This window comes from Opisthocomus hoazin, chromosome 5, assembly GCF_030867145.1.
Source record: "Opisthocomus hoazin isolate bOpiHoa1 chromosome 5, bOpiHoa1.hap1, whole genome shotgun sequence".
NCBI classification, from domain to species: Eukaryota; Metazoa; Chordata; class Aves; order Opisthocomiformes; family Opisthocomidae; genus Opisthocomus; species Opisthocomus hoazin.
Window position 1 is genome coordinate 68,538,469 of NC_134418.1, and position 17,174 is coordinate 68,555,642.

The 17,174-nt window shown below is 38.1% G+C and overlaps 1 protein-coding gene across 6 annotated transcripts in view; it reads left to right on the forward strand.

Moving 5' to 3' along the window:
* The window catches only part of RAPGEF2 (Rap guanine nucleotide exchange factor 2), a 191,446-nt gene that overhangs the window by 62,702 nt on the left and 111,570 nt on the right, over window positions 1–17,174 (forward strand). For all 6 annotated transcript variants that reach the window (XM_075421642.1, XM_075421645.1, XM_075421644.1 and 3 more), the window contains exon 4: window positions 14,347–14,430. In XM_075421642.1, the coding sequence (XP_075277757.1) occupies window positions 14,347–14,430 (84 nt within the window). The remainder of the gene's footprint in view (window positions 1–14,346; window positions 14,431–17,174) is intronic.

Below are 17,174 nucleotides of genomic sequence, written 5' to 3' on the forward strand. Positions count from 1 at the left end.
TTTAAAGTGTGTTAGGGACACTGTTTAATGCCAACTCCCTCACCCAGTGCACAGTCTGTAAACATAAATGAGCCACTTCATTTTCGTCATCAAGCAGTGGAGAAATTTGCTAGTGCCAGGGAGAGAGCTGACAGTGACTCTTGCCTGGTGATGTGTGTTGTGTTAATTTTGGTAACCAGTGAGATTATATAGAATTAGGGGATGTGGGATGTCTTTGCATTAGAAGAAGTTGTCATTTAATCTCACATCAATTTTGTCAAAGTAGTAGCAACTAGCTTTTCGTGCCAGAGGTGCCAAATTGACGTATCTAACATGGCTTATAATTAGCAGGGTTGTGATCTAATGTCAGCTCGGATTTGCAGTAGAAATCTGAGGATTGCAATTGCTTCATTTATGCAAATAATTTATTGAAACAAAAGGTTTATCAGACTTTCACTCACTGCCCCGAAACGAGACGTTAAATGCAGATTTTTCTGGATTGTCTGATATTATTTGAACATTTAAGCATGCAAAGAATGCATTTTTATACATGTGTATTTTTTCCTATATTGACCATCAGGAGGAAGATGGGATTGAACAAACTTTAAGGCTAAGCTTTGACCATTCAGCAAAGTTAAATTAACATCTAGTGAAGCCCAGTAATCAGTGACGTATGGGAAATGCGCAAGGTCAAGATCTATAGGTGGATAGATAATTTTAATTAGACCAGTATAATCTTTATTAATTTTATGGACTAATTTGCTAGTGACCATTGTGCTGGTGATTTGTCCTTTTCTAGGCAGTTGGTTTGTGTGTCCATTATGTGTACTAGAGCTTTTGTTTAGACCCAGTATCTTGGCTCATTCTAACTGTTGGTTTAAATTTGAATTATATGCTGAATGGATCAAGGCTACTAGCTATGCATATACACAGGGCAGCCAAAAGTTACCAGGATATATGTACCTGAGAAAATACAATGCACAAACAGAAAATTGTGAAATCTGGGTTAACTTGAAGTGTTTTTTGCAATTCTTTTGCACTGATTTCCTTTGTCACTCCTTTCATGTGACTTCATCTTCATTTTGCTTGTTCGCCTGTCAGTCCTGTTTACTCGCTTCTTGACGTTTTTTTTCCCCCATGATTTATTCAGTAGATTTAATGGGCAGTTTGGCAGTTTCTGGATATAGATGCTATGCAATATGTGTTTGCTCTAGCATTTCACATCTCTGATTTACTGTTTAATTGGCTAAACCTGAAATTTAAAACTTAAAAAAAAATAATTTAGTATTAAAAATTCAATATTTTGAAGCCAGAAATATGTGTTCTGTTACTGTGTTGTAATGTAATGTTTTATTTTAATGAAGAATTTGAGATTTACTTGGTAAAAAAATCCCATGGAGCCTGCAGTATTCTGTTTTTAGGATAATGAACTTGGAGGAGTCCTTTTTTTATTTCACAAATTCAGCATATGTATTGAAGATGTATTCTTCTAAAAAATAGAATTCCAATTTTACAATGTACACGATTGGAAAAATTCTTTTAGTACTACAGCAATGTGATAGCCAGGTTCGAATCAATCCACTCAGTTATGAGTTGTAGGAAACGAGCTTGAAGCATGCAATCTGGTCATTTTTTATTGAATGTGCCAGAATTTATCACTTGGAGCTCTTATTTTGGTCATGAGGGCTAAGGTTTTAAAAAAGCATTAAATTTGAACTGTAAGTTACTTTTTTCCCCAGTGATGGTATGACTTGCATTGAAATCTGAAATTGGGTGCTAATCTTCTGTGTTCATTAGAAAAATCTATTAAAATAGCTGCAATGGTTGGAGCTGTTAATTGACCTGTGTGTGTGACCTCCCTGAGGCACAACTTCATGTCTCAATGCAGATAAGCTAAATTTTTATCCCTAAATGTTAACATGAAAATTAATACAGTCGCTCTGTTTATTTGAAAAACTTTTTCGTTGTGAAAATTTTATTTATATCTGCATTGTCAGTTGTACTGACAAAAAAGTAAATTTCTATTGCATATATGCAATGTTGAAAATTATACGCGTTCAGTACAAACAGTAATTTTTTTTATCTTCCATGTTTTAAAAAAGTTGTTAATTTTCATAGTATCTCGATAGATATTTCTTTTTTACGGCCAAAGGGATAAAATGGAGCATGTTGTTTCAAATTGGCTCGTCTCATCTGCATTTGCTTTACTATCAGCGGGTGTACATGGTAGTGACAAATTCTCAAACCCTACGGCCATCTCCCTGTTAAAGTGGAAACTGGGTTATTAAAAGTGGCAGTTCAGCTCGAGTTATTCTTCATTTGCCAGTCATCCTACTACTTTCATTTGATGGGAAGTTAATGATAAAAGACCTTAAAACCTGCAAGGCAAAATTTCAGAATTGCGGTTTACTTGACGCACATACCTGACTTTTTTTTTTTTTCTTAACCTGCAACCTTTATTCAAATCTACTTAAAGATGCCATTTAAAAAAAATACTTAGTTTGGTCACTTGCTATACATATATATTTATCAGTGGTTCAAAGAAAAAAAATAGTTCTTTTTTCACGTCTGCATGATAGTTATTCTTGACAGTTCCAACAATAAGTTTCTAATTAGCATTTTCTTTGGAAACCAAAGTTTTAGCACATTTGCAGAGGATGTGTATACCTCTTGACAGTTGAACAAAATTTTTCAGATCAAAATTTCAATGTTTACTGTGATGGCAGAGAGGAATCTTTGGCAGTAAATGTTTAGCTTGTAAACGAATGACTACATCTCTAATAAAAGCAGCCCCTCGTTTGTCCCCTCATTAGTTGTATTAGGAGGTATGTGGTTTTCAGCCATGCTGTTTGATATTTCTGTATGCTTCAGTAGAGTTTGGCTTACTCGTTCTGTAAGGAAGTCTTGTAGGTCTTTAAGCTTCCCTTGTTTTCTTCTCTAAAGATACTGGATTGCAGAAATTATTTTAAGTTTTGGTGACCTGCTGTCCAAAGTCACTTGATAATAAAACCTTGTGTGTTTCTGAATTGCCATGCTGTAGCACAACATGTTTTTTTTTTTTTTTATCACATTCTCCTTAGTTTCTGTGCAGTTGAACCTGGACCTAACTTAGCTGTGCTTATAATGTTTTTAAAAAAAGGAAAAAGAAAAACCCAACCCATGTTATTGTAAAGCATGTTTTTCAGAGAACTTTCCACCCAAAGCCTGGTAGGATCTATGCTCCTACCTCCCACATGTGCCTGCTGAGAAGACTGCAAGCCATATATTTTGGATTTAAGCTCTAATCAGTAACAAATTTGTCAGTCTGTAGCAACTGAGTAGTAGGCTAGTGGTTTTGGTGTCGTTGATTCTTAGGAAAGGACAAGTGTTTAAAGAAGAGTAGTTATCTCTCGGACATCTTGAGCTGAATTTTAGTGTTCATGTCTATGGTTGGAAAAAGCTCTTTTCTAATGTCAACGTGTTTCTGTGCTTTCGTGTCATTCAGTTGTGCAGCCTTCTGTGCTGTAATGAGATTCAGTGTTTTCAGAGGACTGTATTGTGCAAGAGTAGGAGGCATACATAAACTAGAGATGGGAGAGAAAAAATGTTATGTGTAAAATTGAGTTATTACTACAGATATGTCCACAGCTGAAATGAGAAATAGCAATCTCTTCGTTTCTAAATTACTGACTGTGGTAGGCAGGGCATGTGGTAAGTAGCTGTACTTGTACAATTATGTTTTGTCTTGCTTTTTTCCTAATTCTCCACTTGTCAAACAATCTGAGATGGAAAACATCCACTTGTGTTAAGACTTAAGCACTTGCACTGGGGGCGAGGGCAGGGGAAGGGAAAAGGGGATGAGAAGCGGATAAGGCTATGGAAAGGGTAAAGATACTTAATTTCAGCTGGTCTTTTTGGGTATTTCCATATTTGGAACCAAATTCTCAGATCCAGTAGCTGTAACATCACCGTCCAGTCTTAGCCAAGTGTTCTGAGATACATCACTGTGGCACAGCACGAGACCCAAAATCCTTGTTTCGGGCCAGCCACTCAGCCTTCTCCAGGGCAGGCTCAGCCCTGCCCTCGGAGCCTGAAACGAATGAAATCTGGGGAGGGGATAAAGAAGCACAACCTTTCGATTGCTACTCAAATACGTGTGGTTTTCTCACATGAAAATGTTAGTGCCTTTCATGAGGTAGAGCAGAATGTTTGGAATGTGCTGGAGGGCTGTGGCTTTGGGTGGCTTTGGGACCGGCTGTGTTAGAGGGTGGCCTGAAGGCACCGGGGAGACAGGCTCGGTCACCGGGGAGACGGGCTCGGTCACCGGCTGGCGGGGAGCTTGCCGATGCTCTTCCCTGGGAGGAGACGGGCTGTCACCTGGCCGGGTGTCGGGCGTTACACGAAGCCCCAGGCCAGGATTTTGGATGTCGCTGTGAAGCCCCTGGGTGTGTCTCAGCTGGATGGCTAAGCTGCAGTTTTATTTGCAGCTCTAGGTCTGTGCGGTTAATACACTGCAGTTCTGCGCAGGGGCGGGTGCCAGGTCTAGGAGTGGTTTTTAAGAGTGGGAATCTGAGTCAAACTTCAAGTCCTACAATAAAAGTGACATTTAGCAAATTCATGGGTCTTTTGCAGTAGTGCGTTGCCCTGAAGACCCTCAGGAGGATAGAAGCAGTGTGTACTGAACACCCAAAAATGGTGCCAAAGTTGCCATACGTTTCTGCATAGCCTGACTTCATTGTGCGATGAAGTGTGGCAAAAAGGAGCTGAAGCTTCTTTAGCTATTGGTGCATGATTTTTGAACAGAACAGCTCTGCAGAGACCACCTCACAGACATCTGTCTGCTGATGCATACATATCTGTTATGAAGGAGTGGTTTTATGTTCTGTATGTGTTCAAGAAGTTTTATGATGATGGTATCGTAAAAACAATTTATTCTGTATAGGTAGATGTGATCTGTAGATATATATGTTTATATCTTGTAGATATGAACCCTAAAACACTACAGAAAGGAATTGCTAGAGAAGTGTGTGAGGATCAAGCTGATGTTCCCACTAGTGATATTCTGAGTTATCAGTAAAGTTATTCTCTTGTATTCTTTAATACTTTTAATCAGAATTTCTGGGTTTTGGACAGGATATACCTGGAGGCTGGGTCACATTTCTGCATTTACTGTCCTTGTTTACTGAATGTTCTTCACTTCAGAGACTCCGTATAAAAGATTTCTTCCTTGGTCTTATAGAACTATGAGACACTTTGAAAATTATTTAAAATGCCATGAATACACAGTAAACTCAGAATATGTCTGTTTGAAGTGTCTCTCTGCGTCAGTACCTGAATTTTCAGGTAGACCTCTGCGGGCAGTGTATACTCATTCTGCTTGTGCATCCACATGGAAGTCGTGCAGCTGTATATTTAATAATGCAAAGAACTGCTGCAGCAGGGCTGGTCTCTGCCTTTACCCCCCACCTTCTCCTTAGGGTATTCCTCAAGGTGTACGCACCTTCTGATAGTCGGGCAGGTGCCAAAGTAGCTTTGGGATACTGCCAGCTCTGCACTGCAGTAAATCAGGAACCTGCGTTTACACATTGTCTTGTGGGTATGTTTTCTGTGGGGAATTTCTTACGCGATGTGTATCCTGAAAGCGAACGTGTTCAAGGACTTGGCAGTCAGCTCTGTGTAAGCAAACACTGACTCAAGGCTTCTTAATAGTGTCAGTGATCAATGTTACAGTCTGTTGGCTTCGTGCAGCCAGTTCCGAATTTCTGTGTTATTGTTTGACCTGATTTTGAGACTTCTTTGAACGAAGACTAAAGTAAGGTTTTTAAAAGGCATTTTAGTTTGCACCCTCTTTACTGTAAATGTTTCACTAAAATCTATCATGTTTTAGTTGTAATTTTGAGAAGAAAAGCTTTGATTTTGGAGAAATATTAGAAGGGTATAAGATTTAATAGCAGAATTGTCTGTCTTGATTGACCTCAGAGTATTTTGCATGCAAGATTATTTTATTTTACTACTTCTGTCATTGTTTTCCTGATGATTTAGGAGACTAATTTTTTTCATTTTGAATTTCTCTTCTGATATCAAGGGCTAATTCACTGTACAAGTTTTATACCAAGACTTCAATGACAATAGGTTAATTAGCTTGCATGTGTATATTTGCATAATGTATTTATTGATTGCCTGTTTAGTCAGCTGTCTTAGACTGACACTCATTACTGACACTCTGATAATCTCTGTTTTGACTGAATTTTCTGGTTTATTTTACTGATTTTTATTTCGGAAGTGGAAAAGACTACAAATAAATTAAATACTCTAAAGAAATACATACTTATGATTATTTGTTTTCATGAATACTGAGAAATTGTTTCCTGAGGTTCGTTCATTCTATATTTCCCACTCTTGCTACCACGAGACAAGACATCAGCTTTTGTCTCGTGTCCATTAATAAAAGATAATCATGGATATCTGTTGAAGTCTACACTTTAAGATGCCTGTTTAGTGAAAATTAGAAGTTTTAAATTCTGAGCTATTAGTTTTATTACTGGGTATATGTTAACTTTTTCTTATATATAGAGTGAAGATTAGGAGTAAGAATAAATGTAACCTTAATGTGTTCATTAAAAACAAACAAAAAAAGGTATTTGAAGATTGTGTGTGGCTGTTGCATTAAGTACCCAATCTATTTTACTGCTATGTTTGGGATATACCTCTGAATGTCATCAAGAGCATCTGAAATGCTCTGGCAGATGTCAGGTAGCTGCTTAACTAGCTTGTTACGGAGGGTTCTAGACAGTGCTGATGATGTGAGTAAACGTTTTTCTGATTATTCTGAGTGTTACAACAGTACAATGCTAGTGGGCAGGATCTTCAGGCAGTGAGATGTCTACCTGAGAGAATCGTTGAAGACGTGTTTGACATCCCAAGGCACTTCAGGGCTAATGTCTAATTGTGGCAACGGTTATTCAATTAAACGATAAACTACCTGCAGCTTTCAGCACAGAGAGAATAACTAAAATGAGCAAAGAGAAGCAGACAGATTAATCTGCTGAAACAATATCCTATGGCGCATGAGGTTGCAGAGCAATGTTCTTTCTAATTTCGTCTTGTGTAGTACTTAAATGCCCGAAAGAGGTCCCAGTTCTGACATGTTGGATTTTCATTGTTTCTGTTCCTCTCAAGTAGAGATCTGGGAGCATAAACGATGTTTATGTTCTGAAATTTATTCAACTTTCAACAACGCCGAGTATACATTTTCATGAAAATATAATCTGCTAGGTGCATCTTGGTTTGCAATATAAGTTCTTTTATCAAAATAGTTATAAATGTTGTAGCTTGTAGGAATGGTCCTATGACTAATTTAAATGTAAATATTCAATGAATCCTTTAGTGGCTGGAATTTTACCGATTTATGGAGAGAATAATTTTAACTAGCTCTGTCACAACCCAGAAATTGTTCTACTGAAGAAGTACTTTAGAAAATACCTCTGCATTGGAAAGCAATTCTGCATGCTGATGTTTGATGTATGTTAGGTGTGCTTCCAGTCTGGTGTTGCTGGATCATTCAGTCCAGTGTTGGAGGGAGAATGGCACCTCTGTTGTTTAGGTCTCCGGATAGACACATCTCCTATAAAAGGAATACTAAGCAGTAATTATATGGAAGTCCTTTCCATGCTTGTTTCCATTGAGACCTGTATGCTGCTTAACTTTTTTCAAGTGCTGTCTTAAAGGAGTTACCTGAGAAATCCATGGCCAAGAAGCTGGTCAGAGCGGCAAAGCCTTCTATTTAGCATATGCTTTCAAGTCCAGGTACTGAATTTTGCGCTGAAGTGATGTCTTATCTGACAGGGTTAAAGCATGTTTGACAGCAGCCAGCACGAAGACCTGCAAGTGCTTGCCGCTGTACATACTTATAATGTTCATTATCCTAATTGAACCAAATGCACACAAGTAAGCATGTGCTAAGCATGGTTCATTATTCCAGAGGTTTTAGTAGTGCTACATCTCATGTTGATGAGAGTAAGAAGTAAATGGATTGCTGTGGGTAAAATATAGCTATTTCTGAAGAAGTTTTAAAAGAAAGTGACGCATCTGGACTTGTTAGAACAAGGGAAGACTTACTGGAGATGCTGTGGATATTTGAGATTTATTGGGTCTTTCAGCAGGTTGACTTAAAGATTTATTGTAGCTGAATATTTTGGAAGGTTTTTCAGTATCTTGTGTGATCAGGAAATCTGAAAGCTAAAATTTGAATACCTGTGCTACTGTAGGCAGATGCCCTTCCGAATCAGTACATTTGGGGAACGTGTACTGTAACAAGTTATTTTCTGTGCACAATTTCTTTGCTGTGTTGTTAATACTGATTCAGATTTATACTTACAAACCTGGTGTACAAGTGCTACAGATTGCTTTAAATTAAAATAAAATAATTATAATTAGGAAATAAAACTTCAGTTTTAAGTAGTGTATATGTAGCTAGTTGGGGATCTGGGAATAAGGAGCTGCCGCTTTGCAGTGGAGCAAATAGTTCACAGCCTGAAGAGTTCGGTACAAATGCTGGAGGCTCTGAGAGTGCCTGCAAATATTGTGGAACTCGGCAATCTGGAGCTTTATAAACACTTCCTGGTTTTTGAACTTTTGAGTACCTCTGAAGTCTCGAAGAATGGTCAGATGCTAGAAGGCATGAGGATGAAGCCTGAAAATACTAACCTTGTCAACGGTGACAGCCTGCTGATGTCATCATAGGCTATGGCCTAATTATAGAGCTGAAGTTTCCAAACAGAACAGGTGGAGTGACGGCTATGAAGTTACTTTGCAAAAAGTTCTGTCTCCTGTTTTTGTGTCATTTTCAAAGCTGAGAAGGGTGCTGTCTGGCTGCAGTCTGTAGTTGCGTAAAAGGACTGCGTCAAGGAAGCTGGGGAGGGAAGCACGATGGGAAGGTATTGCGGTTCAGACCCTGGATTTCCGTTCCTAGCTCCTGAATTCCCATAAAGCATGAAGTCTTGCGTTTTGGGAAATTAAATATAGATTCCCCAGGAAATCCCCTGCTCTCAAAAGTGCTATAATATTAGAGTCAAGGTTTAAAGTAGCTTTATTTAGATTTCGTACAACTAACTGAAGCAAGTGCAGGTTATGCATAAAGTCTGCTTGTTGGTGACTGTTGTGGTATTGGCTTTAAGTTCTGCACCACTTTAAGGTTGCTGCTGGACACTGAGTATTCTGAAAACTTTATCAATAGGTAGTTTTACCATAGTAGTTAGAAGATAATAACATTAAATCTTGGTACCTGAGTCGTTCTGTGGTTATCTTTACATAATACAAATTCTAATTTCTGGTAATGATCTCTTGTTTTTCTGCTTCTTGCTCTTCAGATTTAGACTCTTTCCTCTGCCCAAGTTACAGGTGCAGTGCAGCCAGTGTCTTCAATCTGGCCAGTGGTCCTGTTGGTTCTGTAAAGGGTGGATGGAAGTTGTGTCACCAAGGTTTCACTGGGGCTTTTGTTGGCTTTAATATAGCTGGGGCAGAATGACTACACGTATTGATTTTGTTCTTCTGACTGCCCCTTAATGTGTGACTGCTGAGTTGACTTAGTTTGATTCTCTGCAGGATAAATAGCCTGTGTCATCTTACTTTCTTAGTAATAAATCTTGTTTTCTGTAACTTGGGGACATGAATAGCTATGCTGCATTTAGTAGGCAATATAACTTGTAACAGTTCTGAGTTTCATCCAGGTGAATACCCAGAACAGTAGATGAGCTGGAAAAAGAAACAAACAAAAACTAAACAACCCCAAGAAAACCCCCATCAGTCTTACATATTTCAAGCAATGTAGTCCATCACTTAAGGCCAACAGGTAAAGTAATTTCTTGCCTGCAAAGAAGATCTGTGAATGCCTGCTTGGAACACATGTCAATAACTTCTGATGTCAAGTATTTCCACACCTGCTGTGCATGCAGTTTCACAAGACTCGGGAGAGGGTGGGGAAAGGAACTCAAAGGTAGAAGGGCTGTTAGCGTGGTTGGGTGGGTTTTGCTTTCAGCCTGGTGTGGATCGGTCACTGCACTTCCCACTCTCCCAGTGTGACAGCTGCTTCTTTAATCGTGGTCATTGGGATAAACAGCGCTGGCACCCTTACAAAACTGGTTATTGAAAAGACTTACCGAAGCAAATGTCTTTCCTTTCTACATCAGCTTGACTGACAGGTGCTACTGACTCTCCCCTTAACCATCCCCAGACTGAAACAACCAGATATCCCCCTAAGGACGCCTGTGTTTGGAAGTCATGGGCATCTATTCTGCTTCAGCTCATTCTGGACAAAGTGCTTACATGCACTTAATGCCCTCCTGCAAACCCAGTCAGGAATGTGTCCTGTCCACAAAAGAACCCTTATTAGCACAACTTGTTGTCATCCCTTTGGCAGAAGAAATATCCTTAGGAAGACAAACACGGTTTGTAGACACTGCTGTGGCTGCCAGTGGTAGGCAGTATTCTAGTAGTGAAAGAAAACTCCGTAATTGGGATAAGATTTATTCTCTAGCATTCAATTTTCATGTTTAAAAACAAAGTGTAAAATGTGATTGCAAAGAAAACCTATCAAACATGAATATTCTACATTGGGTAAGATGGTGTTTGCATGAGTCCTCACGCGGCTTGAAAAAGTGCTTTTGTAGTTCATTGTAGGCTGCTTCTACAGCTCCTCTGTCGTTCGTTACAGGCACAGAAGTCCCAAAGAATGCAAATGCATTGTTGATGAACAAATGTCAAGCGTAGTACAGAAAACATGGAAGCTTGATTGAAAGCCACCTGATGTTTGAATAGGATTGTGGAAAGCCCAGGATCCTTAAAATGAAAGAATTGCACATGGTTTCTGTAACAGCACTGTCTAGCAAAAGCTGGCTGCCAAATGGCTTTGTTGAGGCTTTATTCTAAACCACTGAAAGTGTAGCAAGTGTTGAGAAGTAGCACAGTTAAATATATTTTCATATGAAAGGAATAGATCACTTTCATTTGTCTGTGGTTTTTTGGGAGGGAAGCATGTGTCTTCTGGGGGAAGGAATGTATTTGCTATACATGCGAGGTTTTTTAAGATGTTTTGTTCGAGACTATATTAAGACACTAGTATCTATAAGGATAAAGTAAATGAAAATCCATCAGTATTCTTTGCTCTTGAAGACTGTCTTTGAAATATTTATGATGTTTTGGCTGGCAATGAAAGTTTAGAAGAATGCACAACGTATTTTGGGGAAGATACCTTGAATACAGACATGTTCTGTAGTAACCTTTCACTGCTGTGACACAGCAATATTGAAGATTTTTTTATTATTATTATTATTGTTATTTAGATAAATAAGGAGTTGAGTACAGTAGAATGGGTTTTTGCACTACATGATGCAAATACCTTCGAGCTTAGAAAGTCTCAAACATGATTGTAAAAATAAAAACAATTATTTAAGTGCACATGAAGCTAAAAGGAAAATAAACCCAAGTTTGATTTAATTTTTGTATCAACACTTTCAGCTGTGAAATGAACAGATACTTTTTTTGATTATATATAGAAAGTGGATAAAGTATGATGTTCGTGACAGATAAGTGAGAAGGAGCAACAACTGCTTAAGAGCTAAGTTGCTGGGGAGGTGGATAAAGCCACGAACAGGCAATAAAACCATAAAACTGGGTTGGATGATTAACGGAGTGAAAAGTCATGCTGTGTGTGGACCACACTTGAACCACTGCAGTTAAAGGTATAATCATTATAGTTGTTGGTTAAAAAGATTCAAAGGGGGATTCAAAAGTAGCATTAAGTTGAACTTGAAATTGAACATATTGACTGATGCTTGTGAAAGCTAGTGGCTGCCTTTCCTTTTGGAGATAAAGATCCCCAATGAGAAAAGACAGCTAAAGCGCCTTACAAGTAGGTGGTTTGACGGAAGTATTTAAAATAGTTTATCAGCTCTTAAAGGAAAAAAAAAAAAGTTTGTGTATTAGTAAATTTACAACAGTTAAATCATTTTACTGTTGGTTTAAATATGTTTTTTTTTATTCTTGTTTCTATTAATTTGTCTTTAGAAATGGCTTTCTGTAAAGACATAAACAGATCTTCTAGATTACTTTTTGCTTTAGAGTCATAAAGCTTGTGACCCCAGGTGAGGTTCTCTTCTGTCAGACTACGCTTTTATACATAGTCAAACTGTCAATTTTTAGGAAAAGGGAAAAAAAAACCCCACAAAAATTCTTATGTGGTAATGTAATGCACTGTAATACACATGGAAAAATTATCATTGACGTCCTAATAGAATTACTTCCCAGCAACTTGGGAAATCACTCAGTCTAACAGCCATTGCTGAAAATTACTATTTTAGAAACGTTCAGCCATTGCAATTAGTGCAGATTATTTGTATTTAGAATGGCATCTATTAAAACCCAGAAACAATAAGAAGCCCAGCAGACTTGCAGCTCAGCAGCAGTGCTGGCTATTTGCCTGTCTGCTTAGGTCTCATCTGGGGGGGAAGAGTGTTTGAAGAGGTGTGACTTAGCTCAGGTGCATGTTTATGCTCTTTAGAACATTTTCGTTTACAGTGCTGGTTTTCTTGAGTTTGACTGCTTCAACCTGGTTCTCTGTACTGAAGTACGATGTTGATTTTTCTAGACTAACAAGTTTGAAGACAATACAGGTCAATGTGAGAATCAAGCATGTGAAGCACACTTTAGAAAAGGCAGCTTGGTGCACTTCAGCTATGTAAATTAAATTGGTTTGTTGTTTTAGCTGTGACACCATGTTATTCCTTCATTTTCTATTGTCTGTCAGTATAAAGAAGTCTTTCCTGAATTCTTCATTCTGAAGATGTTAGGTCTTCACTGATCAGTGCGGCTTCAGTGGTCAGGTCATAGGCTGGCAGAAAAGAAATACAGGCTGCAGCATCTTAGATCTTGTGTTCTTGGTCATAGATCGTGTCCTCCGTTTCCTCTGTTAATTTTCCATGTTTGTGATGTTTGTCCTTTCTCTCATGGCTATACTAGAAAGTGCAAAATGGAAATAAAGTATGTTTCTAGATTTGACGGTTTGCTGTTTTGCCCTCAGCTGGTTTAGGTTAACTCCCTCACTCTCTTTCCAACTTCAGCTTTCCTTTTAGAAAGCCTAATACAGTCAGTGCTGAGGACATGGCACTCTTGTTTTGAGAACCCTGCTGTGTAGGAACTTCTTAAATTGAAGTTCTTAAAGTGAAAAACATGCTGCTAACATGCACATAGCTTACTTAGATTTAAGTTTGTGTTTTAATACTATGCTGTCATCGTCATTAAAAGATGTGGGCTGTTCTAGCTTGAAGTTAAAACTAATCATTGCTAAAGACTTGAGACATGTAATTTTAAAAAATGAAGGTACTACAGATTAATTAAGTAATCTGCATTTCTTAGTGTCACTAGGGACATGGTTTTCAGATAAGAATGCTCGTGTAGTTTGTAACGGCGTCCTTGAATCCAATTAGTGAGTTTCTTTGGAAGAAGTAGTAGGGGTGGTAAAACTGAAGTAAAGTACAGATGTTCTCAGTGTTGACAGTCGAAACGGCACAAGATTTTTACTGCAGCTATTTCTGGTAACTTTAAACTCTTTTATTTCCCTGTCTAAACATTATTTGAACTTACCCAAGAAGAGTCTAAGCCCGTGAAAAGGATTTTGTATTACTCAAGGAGCAAGATCTGAATCTGCAGTAGAACGAACTGGCCCTGGATGACAAAGCCCTCCATCCAGTTCCTCTGTAGGATGAACAGAGGGGAAAAGAAACTCTTTGTCCCTTTTCTTGAGAGTTTGTTCTTGTGCCAGGAAGAGGCATGAAAATGGGGCAGTGCGTAGTAGCAGCAGATAAAGTTGACTAACAAATCTGATGTAGTTTTACGTCTGCAAATATATCCAATGTTCCCTTACCTTGGGGGAAGGCAAACTGAGGAGGCAAATTTCACTCTTGAAGAAAGGGAGAAGGAGGAGATGTCTAGAATTGGGAAAGGAACCCTTGTTTATAGGGGGGAAAATGCTGCAGTTCTCTTCAGCAAGAGGAATGTAGTGGATTTGACAATACAATACACTATGTTTACTGTAGCTTGACTGACTTTTAACAATTTTCAATTACATTTCATTGGATTTGTGCTGTTACCAAATGGATAGATATATGCTTTTTAAAAAGTGAAGTAAATGAAACGAGGCATTCTAATAATGTATTTATTTGCAGGTGGAAATTAGAATAGTTTGATGGAATTGTTTTGTTAATGGTTGAACTGTGGATTTCTACCATAATTTTGAGCGTTTTTGCCTCTTTGATGTCCTTCATACTGCAAATTTTGGTACTGCTATGAGTAACTTAAATCAGGTGTCTTAAAATGTCTTTTTTTTTATTCCAGCCCTGATGATATTGGTACCTGTTGGTATATCCTGCTGTCGGGTTCAGTCTTCATTAAAGAATCTATGTTTCTTCCAAGGAGCAGGTATGTCAGCACTGCATTCTGTATTTTAAAAACAAATCATGAGACATAGAGAATTTTTAGAATTAAAAGGCAGTGTCTTATGCTTAACAAAACACAGAAGTACCCAGATAAACACCCTTTTCCTGCCTTTAGTAACTGTGATAATTGTTTTATCCCCATAGCTGGAACTAAAAGCCTATCATTGTGGACAGTGTACAAATATCCAGAGTGTCATGCAAATAGAATCATAGAATAGTTTGGGTTGGAATGTTGTCAATTTAAAAATAAACCTACCAAAAACCTAACAAATACAGTGAAGTACTGAATAGTCTGTTCCTGTGAGTAATCAAACTTTTAAGTCATAAGATGCACTAAAGCTTACGATGCTTTCTTGAGGCTGTACTTACTGTGCACAAGTCTTCGGTGCCTGCTTTACTATATGTTTAGATCATGCAACTGCCAGTTTTGCTAATTCTGTTTAAGGTTGGGCTTCGTGTAAATGAATTTCCAATGAGGAGTGGTGTTTTACATGAAAAAAGATAAGTTTGAGTGTGAGACGTTCAAAATTTATATCGCTACAGTAAAAAATTTAATTATTTCAAGCTATAGAAAAAATGCAAATGACTGCAAGGTTTTTATACCAAGGTGACTGAGCTTGATCATTTTAGTGGAAGCAGAGCAGAATTACTTTGAAATGCTGGTTATATGCATATTCATTCAGGCTGCTATAAAAGGCTCCTTTGAAGTAAGTAGCATGTAATAAAATCTGTGAAAGGTGGAATAAAAGAATGACCCATCACTGTATGGTATGATGAGAATGAAAGCACTAGAAACTTCCTTACAGTTTTAAACAGTGGGAAATCAGTGGAAAGCTAGTGTTGGTTGGCAAGTGAACAATTAGATGGTCAAATCTCTCTTTCACTGGGAGACCAATGCTGGTCTTGGGACTTCCATTTAACGATGGTGGCATGTTCTTGGTGTCTTATGTATGTAAGAGGACAGGCACTGGTGACAAGATGATATGTTTGATGTGCCATCAAACAGTACCATCTGTGATAAAGGTGCAGAACTGGTTATTGTAAAAAGTAGCACAACAACAGATTATAGGATCCCTGCTGCTGGCAGATGGAAGAAAATTGTCCCATATGTCAAACATAAACAGGCAATGCCAGGAAAAAAGCTGGCAGAAAGGGCTACCTTTAAATGCCAGGAGAAGCGATATATGATATCTGAATTGATGTAGGTTGGTTGTATATAGTCTGTGGCAAGAATCTTCTGTTCCTTTGAATTCCATCAATACTTGTACTTCAGATATTTTTTGACACTTGATGAAAGGTGAGATTTAATAAGATCATAGAATGCTTTGGGTTGGAAGGGACCTTTAGAGGTCATCTATCCCAGCCCCCCTGATAAACAGTGAGCTTGTGATTCTTCCTGGAAGAATGAACAGAAAATTGCAGGTCCTGTGACTCTAAGCAGAGCATTGAAGCACTGTTCACCTGGAGAAATTCAGGAATGACATCTGGGACAGTGTCTGAGCTCTCGGTGAATTTTAGCTGCGGAATTTGGCATTAGAAAAAGTTTCATAGTTGTAGGTGGAGTCAAGTAGCTGCTAAAGCTGGTGTCTTGGGAAGCAAATGCAAGAGATACCATTTGTCAGTTAACAAAGATAACATAAGTCCATGAAAGCAAAATTAAGAAACTTTAATTTAGTGGTATAAGATAGAAAGTATTTCTTGAGGGCAAAACCAGAGTAGAGTTGTTCTAGTGAGAGGCTTTGTTCTCAGAAGCTATAGGTATTAAAGGGTAGGTGAGGGCCTTATTTAAATTTAGGGCAAGGCTAATCAGGAGCCCTGGGCCTGGGGTTCATCCATGAATAAGAAACTTGGGAAAAGTGACAGGGCATCCAGGTTGAATTTCTGCTTTGGAATTCTGATTTGGGTAATAAGGAATATTTTTTTTTTTTTTTTTTTTTTTTTTTTTTTTTTTTTTTTTTCAAAGAGCAAACACTTGAGGTGAAAACTAAGTAACTAAGTTGTTCAGCTGTACTTACACTGCCAGTGAGTTGCTCACAAGGAAACAGTAAACTGCTCAGATATACAGACTGGGTAGAAGAGACTAATCAGCAGCAAAACTAAAGTAAAATTTTACAGTGTTCTAGGAAAAAGAGCGAGACCTCCTGAAAAGGCTGCTGTCCAGAAAGAACTAATAGGATGATATTTTAAAGTCTAAAGAGTAGTGTCAAAAGTCGCCAAAAGGCAGTTATTGGATAACTGTGTGCTTAAACTATTTATGCACACAGAGTGTATTAATTTCGAGAGCTTTTTTGAGCATTGCATAATTTGGGAGTCTTGATGTCTTACTGCTGTTAAGATGAATTTGCTATGCTTTAGCAAATGGAGCATGTCCTGATGCGTTGTTTGCGTCAGTTAGTAGGAAGAGACCTAAATGTTGCCAGGTAGAGATCATCTAATTTTGATCTTGTTTGGCCAAAACATTGTTATTTGAATAAACTTATTGTAAATTCATATTATGGCTATTTTTGTGATGTTTTCATCTTTCCATTGCATCCATTTTATTTTTGTCTATCTAGAAAGCCACTAGGAAATAATTTTGCAACATGTGAAGCTCGTGAGTAAGAGCAGGATGGAGCTGAGAAGTCTGTGTAGGAGGAGGAAGCAAGAAGTATGTTGTTCTCCCCAATTCTGAATGATGTGGAAAATTCTCATTTTCCTAACTTTATTTTCCTAGAGCTCAGAGTGATC